The 7,780-nt window shown below is 40.5% G+C and overlaps 1 protein-coding gene across 1 annotated transcript in view; it reads right to left on the bottom strand.

The window, feature by feature from the left end:
- Window positions 1-2,501: 2,501 nt before the first annotated feature.
- Window positions 2,502-7,780, bottom strand: part of RALBP1 (ralA binding protein 1) — a 250,917-nt gene continuing 245,638 nt past the window's right edge. Inside the window, exon 10 of the mRNA XM_085607330.1 lies at window positions 2,502-6,435. Within this exon, the coding sequence (XP_085463456.1) occupies window positions 6,172-6,435 (264 nt within the window). The 3' untranslated portion in view covers window positions 2,502-6,171. The remainder of the gene's footprint in view (window positions 6,436-7,780) is intronic.

The raw sequence follows: 7,780 nt of genomic DNA, 5'->3' as shown, positions 1-7,780 counted from the left end.
CTTTGTGCTTCTAAGCACTGTTTTCATTGAAATCTTTAAAATTGCATATCTCAGTTTCTACCAATTGGATTTTTGTTATTTTAGTCTCAAATAATTTATTAAATGTTACCTTATTTTTTTGAATTTTTGTTGGTTTTTTCTTGTGTTATTACTGTTTTAAGTGCTGCATAAACATTTTGCACATTGCCTCTAGGATAAGTCGGACTGCTTTTGTGCCAAGCTACCATAGGGTTTTTTTCCCCGTTTTTTTCTCAGAGTTTAATATAGCGCGAATTTGACCCGAATCGGGTATGGGAGCGCTTTACATAGCACCCGTTGCATTACATGAGGACACATTAATTTTTGTTAGGCACGGGGAGATTAAGTGATTTGCACAGAATCACAGGATGTTCAGCTGTCATTGCCGAGACTCGAACCCAGTTCCCCAGATTCGAGGTCAACAGCCCTAGCCGTTAGGCCAACTCCTCTCCCCAGGGTTAAGAAAAGGTTGAATTGGGGTTTGCTTGTGACTTCACCCAGACAGGAATGGAGGTTTCCGCTCGAGTAGGGTTTCACCCCCCCTCAACCAGTAACACAATTTCCTACACTGAGTAGCTCACCTAGAGTAAAATCCGAATGTGCAAGTTGGTCTTGGAGAAAAGCTGTCGTGCACAAAACACAGAATCTCATCCTGCTGACCATTATTTTTTTAGTGGTAATGCTGGCCGCACAGATCATAGCCTTGGTTTTAGATCTATTCAGCGTTTACCATCTTTCTCTCATCCAGAATTGGATGCATAAAAGATAAGTTCACTGTTGTAGAAAATGTCCCTCCCACGTGGCCAACAACTACTACTGTGGCTTTCTGGGGACCACCCCTCCACCCACCCACTCACCACACCATCAAGCCGTAGGCTTTCTTTAATTTCATTGTATACATGCGATATTGTAGAACACAAAATAGTGAAAGGCAGTGGAAAGCGGTTTAGGATCAGCGTTAGAAGACGACTTACAATCAGAGTAATTCTAGGCTGGGTTCTGGGAGTGGACTATTTACTGCATTGCGGTGTAGAATTTTTTTTAACTGACGCATCTTCAGCGCTTTCCTAAATTGAAGGGTAGAAAAGGTGCTGAAGAATAGAGGAATGACATTCCAGATCTTAGGTGTCTTGATGGAGGCCTATTGCCAAGTTTTTGTTTCTTTCTAACATCCCATTTAAAGTCTGATGATACCCTGGATACAGGTGTACCAGGAGCCACCAGAGACAGTGAGCTCATCTGCTAGATTGGCATGGGTGTTGGTCGCAATGACTTAGTGGATGATGCAGCTGGTTTTGAAGGTGATGAGGTTAATTAATGGGAGCCTACAGAGTCCCATCCGGCTGGGGGTGATGTGGTTCTTTGGGTCCTTCATGAGATATTTGAAATCAGTGTGGATTCTGGGAAGCCACAGAGCAGGACACTGCCACTATCCAGAGTTAAGACGCTTCAGATTTGAACAGAAGTCCTCAAGTAGCTTTAAGGGAGGAACAGTTTTAATTTCTTTAGTAGACAATCAAGTAGAATTTAGTAGAGTACCAAGCTGTCCTAGTTTTCTTGGTGATGTGCTCCTTGAGGATGAAGTTGGTGTTAGAGGGGAAACAGAGTGACTTAGCGTTGATTGAAAATTGGTGTAAATCTGTTCAGATAAATGAGAGAGGGTTGGACTAGATGTTGCATCTAGTAATTGGCAAATAGGAGGCGTTTAGTTTTGATCAAATCAGTTTCAGTGAGGTCCTCTACATCCAAGTAGGTATGAGCTGTAGTCTTTATTAGGCTTAGGATGTCTGCAGCAGTGTTGACCTCCATGTACAGGTGCATGTAGTTAGTGTTTTGATTGTGATGCCATTATTGGTAAGTATAGTCCCATGGGCATGAGGTAGGGGTTGAAGATGATAACGGGCAAGATGGATCCTTGGGGAACTATGGAGGTATTGGGGAGATTCTGGGATCTAGAGAAATCCATGTGAACAAACTGGTGTAAGGTGAAGAAGATGGATAATTCATTTTGAGACACTGGTGGAAATGTATGAATGTTTTCTGGTGCTGTAACTGTGTATAGGTCATACTCCCTGTTTGTGACCCTATGAATGGATAGATTTTTAAATTCTCTACATAGTTCTATGATACTTTTGCAGACATAAAAGTGTTCTTGGCACTCGGACTAATTAATTCCTTAATCTTCCTTTTTTTCCTTCTTAGATATTGTGGTTATTTTTGTGTTCATGGCATTCAGCCATGGGATCCGTCACACTTAAATCCCTGCAATATTTGTTATGTTGAGAAACACTGTACGTTGTACAGTTCGCTAATTATTCAACATAAACATATTTGTTTCAAAAGTACTACTGTGCTTTGCCAGAACAGGACTGAAAAACGAACAGTTTCCTATATTTGCCTCACTAAAAATGAGTTTCTGCTTCAAATAAGTAGCATCGGGTATTTCTAAACATTTTGCTATAGGGTAAACACACTAATAACGCTTTTCAAATGGCTAATGGATTTATTTGTCGAATGTGATTTTGCCCAGAAACTAACCAATGATAATGATTCATGGATACAAACACATTAATAGCATAGAAATTGTCAAGTTACAGATACTAAACTTTCAATCCAAGATATTAGCAGTAAACATAAAATGCATTTAACAAGTTGGGATGCCAAAAAAAGGCTTTCCTCATAAAACAGGTAATTAATACTACGCCCTTAGCTATATCAGCAGTTTTCTCCAATGGTAACACAAAACAGTACACAATGCACTTGGAAAAATAAATGTTCCAAGATTTGTAACAGGTCTAAGATAGATCCGCCTCCAAAAGTTGCCCAGAATAACTAGCCAACCGTGTCAACACCGCAGCAAGGACAAGTCTCTTCCATGGTTATATCATATAGTCCAGAGATCTTAAGTTGCCAAAGTAGGGTGTGATCTGCTTTGCAAGCCTTGGCATTTCAGCTGCTGTGACTTTAAAATCTGCTGTGTGTTTTACTTCTCTCTGCATGAATACAGGAATATAACAGCTAGAAAACAAAATGCTGTGAGGTAACACAAAGACTCGCACACATCTCACAATTAATGATTGCCGGCTTGAGATTCTTAGGCCCAATTCATAATGCCTTTTCTAGAAGTAAATGTGTCCTACTCCATGTGAATTACACCTGAATAGCCATACTTGAGTCACAAAATGAGTTCTACGAGTAGCTGTGTCTTACTCCAAGCTTGTGTGTGACTTACTCATGCACCTCATGGAAATTCTTATTTTTGGAAGAAATCCCCAATTTTTCCCGTTAGAAAGCATGTCTTGCAACTGTAAATTTATAAACAAATTACCCCTGATACTGGAGTAAGACACAATTGCACACTGATAACACTTTACAAATCAAACCTCCTATTCCGGTCAAATTCACTTCCCAGATGGAATAAGACAAAACTACTCAAAGAAAAAGTTCTGTGAATATCTGAGATATTTATTCTATGTACTAAATAGGGGCAGCAAAAGTGGTAAAGGAAAGGTAAAATTTAAAGCTAACTGGTTTAAATGTTATTTAGTGGTGCAAACAAGTGTGTAATTATTTTCTAAGGCAGGAGTCCCATTTAGCTTCTAAACGCGAAGATTACTAACCAGTAGCCACATTGCTGCTGGTCCATAAAGCTCTCTTCTAATGCCAACTTGGGGATAAGGTGCCACATGTGGCAATCAACAAGTATTTTTAAATGAACTTTAAAGAAGGAAGGCCAAGGAATCAGATGATTGCCCCAATCATGAAGGTCCGGCCTGTCAATACTGCCCTCAACCATCCATGCTTGGCCCACCTTCAGTACCAAGTAATTACAAGGTGGCAAGCAGTAAGCCGGTAGCCAAAGTTAAGAAAGGAATGCAAGGGTAAACATAGATATTAGGGCTATGGTTACTGACCAAATGCAAAAACAGTTAGTTCAAGAGAGGCAACTGTTGTAAAAATGAGACCCATGAACTATCCATATAATTGAACTCAACATCTCCGAAGTATGCACAGTATCAAGAGGAGCAAACACTGCTGTTTTACCCATTGATGGAACGAAAAACAACTATATTCGTAAGAAGCCATTGCATTTCATAACTTTTTGAGATGGAAGAATTGATTCAAATAGCAAGGATGAAATTTTGGCGATGCAGGGTCTTTTTTTCTTGGGTAACAACCCTCTTTTGCAGCAGTTCTCGCCTACGTTCTAATATCTAGTTTGTGAAGGGTTTCTGAAATCGAACAAAAATGAAGTTTGAAGTGGAAAATGAAAGGGTACTGGCAATAATCCCATTAAAAAAACACAAACAACAAATGAAGTCCTGTATTCAAAGGTGGGCCCTTCCAACAAAGTTAAACCCATATTCTGATCCCACTATGGCTTACGGCTGTCTTACAGAACCATGCATATGTTCCTTAAAATTACCGTTTTTTACTAAATTTGGCAAATAAATGTCGTCAGAGCACACCCATGCCTCAAAAGAATCATGTGCTACTCATCCAGGAATAAAAGTATCAGAGCGTACCTAGTTGCTCGGCTGATCATCTGGCGGAGACATCAGATTTTGAAGACCTACCAAGGAACAGAGTGTCAGCTCCCCTCACTCAAGAGCAGGGGCATCCAGCATACGTTTAAAATGCCCAAATGAATGCCACATTGTCAGGATAAAGAGCTACTCCAAAAGGGGTCCGAGTTATTTATATAAATTTATCTTACATGGACATTCCAAACAATTGGCAGGGAGACACTCCTTCAGTACCTACTTTGAACACCGTACCTCTAGGGCATGGCGTCTTCCAACTCTGTGTGTTGTACACAAACGGCAAAACCTTTCAAGCTGAACAACATTGCATATAGAAAAATAAGCCCCAAGCACAGATAAAAAAAATGGCAGAGCTACTGGAAAAAAAATTGAGGAATTAACATTAAAGGTGGGATAATCAATTCTGGGACCATTCAACTGTTCCATTCCTTACGTTCTTACAGGTGGATTGAAAAACGTGATGTGTTCAGATAACAGAGTGCTCTAGGTATACCACACAAAGTTTCTTATTTTCACTGTATTAACTTTGAAAACAAAACAATGGATGTCACAGACACCAGGATGCTTCATTCCCATGGGTTATAATTTCTAGAGAGAACTAAACCAGACAACAATGCTAAGACCTTGAGGCTAATGGACAAATAGTTCAAATTAAGTGTGCATTTTATATAGTCATAATTTTAAATACATCATTTTGAAAATATACTGATGGGATCAGCATGGCCCATTTGATAGTTTGACAGATATTAATTGTGAAAGTTACCAACTTTAACCGTTTAGTTAGCTCCCATACCACCCAAAAAAAACTGTTAAAGTTATGTTAGAGCAAGAATAATCCTTTGATGTTCTGTTTTTTGAGACAGAAAAACCCCATGGTACAAATACAGGTTATTAGAAACAAACATGTAACAGAAGGATTTTGAAGATCAGCAACTTACAAAAAGGTCACACCTTGCTTGAAGCAAACAGGCGAACACTGAAAGGAGTGTGGCTGGTCCATGCCTAAATGTGGTGTTGACAAGCTTTAAAATGGCTTCTTTTTATCCAGCACATTTAGTGTCAAGCAAGTTATCGGAGGAAAGAGCACGGCAAACAGGATGGTTAGGAATATCCTGCAATCTAACTTATAAGCAAAAAAAAAAAAAAAAACATCTCCATCTGGAGGGTGTAAAAGGCACGAGAATATGACTTCGGTTGAAAGATATAAGCGGGGTGGGGAAACAGGCAAGTTGTCTGTCCTGTGAGTGGGGAAACGGGTGCTACTTCTACGACAGTCCAGATGAATGGGTTTAGTGTCAGAATTAAATTGCCCTAAGGGGTTACTGCGCAGTCCCTTTTCTAGAGAAAACGGTCTGCATTTAAATGAAACCTCAAAAGAATGAAGACTCCATATATTCCATCATGGAAGCTGTGCAGATCTTTCCCTAACCCGAAGTCCAAGCTAGTCTGAGCTGGAAGCCTAACTGTCATGCCACAACGTAAGGACGAGCTCAAACATTTTTACAGAATGTACAAAAAGCAATGATTGTGCGGTTTTATTCGGGGGCATTACAGTATGTTGCACAGTTCTTTCAAGCCAGCTGCCTCAAAGACAGCACGAAGAGTCCCTTCAGATTGGCGTTTCCTTCCGGTCTTTGTTTGGCGAGGGCCGGACTTGTTCTTTGGCACCCTTTGGCTGGTCCTTCGCGGCCCTCGTGTCGGGAACAGAGTCTCTTTGTTGCAGGGCGAGGACGCCGCGCTTGGCGGGCTCTTCGTCTTCCTGCAGCTGCTCGGACTTCGCGCGCTGCCTCTGTAACAGTCGGAGCTGGACTCGCAGCTCGATGATCGCCTCGCGCTCCTCGTGGACTGCTTGGTTCAGGTGGTTGTTCTTGATCTGTGACAAGTGGAAGAAGGAACAATGTCACTAACTCATTTAAATTAACACCCGGCATCCCCCTCGTGTCTGGTCAGTTGTAACAGGCCCGTGTGCATTTGCTTATCAAACAAGTGGAGTCAGAGAGCACATACTCACCAGCTCCCCTCTTGACAAACAGTGAAATACGTAAATAACGCCTTTGCAGTGAACAAATAAAGGGATGTACGTTACATAATAACCACACTTCACACTACTAACACTCTACATTTAAGTGAAAAAAACAAATGCAACTATGGCTGACTGTGTAATGCTGCTCACATTAATTGGTGTATTTTTTTCCACCAGGTCTTTAAATAAAATATGTGCAGAGAAATGTGAAAAAGGCATTTTTTTAAAAATAGAAAAAAGTCCACAAGAGCACTGGGAAATAATGCTGCATCCCAAACATCTCAACGATGTAAAACTATCAAACGTCTACGGGAGTCGTTGATGTCCTGCTACCACTGCCTGGATCCAACTAGTAGCCCTCTCCCTGCCTCAACAGTAGCAGGTGATGATGTTTTACACGAAAGTTCCTGGTTCTGAGCCCCGTACCTTGCTTAGTAAGGTAGAGCTAAAAGTTCCAATCTACACCCCTTTTATATTTAGTAAAGATTTTAGAGTTAAGGCTATCAAATTCCATTTTTTTTTTTTTAGAGTGCAGGCACTACAAAAGGATTATTAAAAAAAAGAACAAATGTTTATAAAAAATGTCAAGAGCAGCATTACACAATAAACAGTAAGTAAGGAAAATGTTACCTACCTCTTAAGCATCTGTTCGTAGCATGTAGTGCTGTAGATTCACATGCCATGCATACTTCTGCCATCTAGTATTGGGCTCAGACATTTGAAAGTTGTTTTTCTTTAAAGCAGTCTTTTGAGTCACAAAGCATAGTGACGCCTCCCTTAGACACCGCACAAGGGTATCGACTCCACATTAGATTGTTTTTGGCATAGCGGGTGAGAGTAGTATGGGGTAGTGAGTAAACACTATACGATGAAAGTGTATTATAAGGAGAAGATAATGAGTGAAAAAGAGTGAAGAGATCTGTAATCAAAGCCACGTATCAAGGAAGCAGGGTGGGCGCATCTGAATCTACTGTACTACAAGCTACAAACAGATGCTTATAGGGTAATTAACATGTTCCATTCATAGCATGTGTTGCTGTAGATACAAATGCTCTGTGCAGACTGTAAAGCAGTACCGTCCCATAAGCGGTGGCTAGCTTGTGGATGATGCTAAGACTATTTGACCAACCATAGCTTGTTGTCTGGCTAGGACATCCACACTAAAGTGATTAGTAAACTTATGTGAGGTTGACCA

The sequence above is a fragment of the Triturus cristatus genome, chromosome 5_2 (assembly GCF_964204655.1).
Source record: "Triturus cristatus chromosome 5_2, aTriCri1.1, whole genome shotgun sequence".
NCBI classification, from domain to species: Eukaryota; Metazoa; Chordata; class Amphibia; order Caudata; family Salamandridae; genus Triturus; species Triturus cristatus.
Note: the sequence above shows the minus strand (reverse complement) of the source record. Positions and strands in the feature narration are given on the sequence as shown.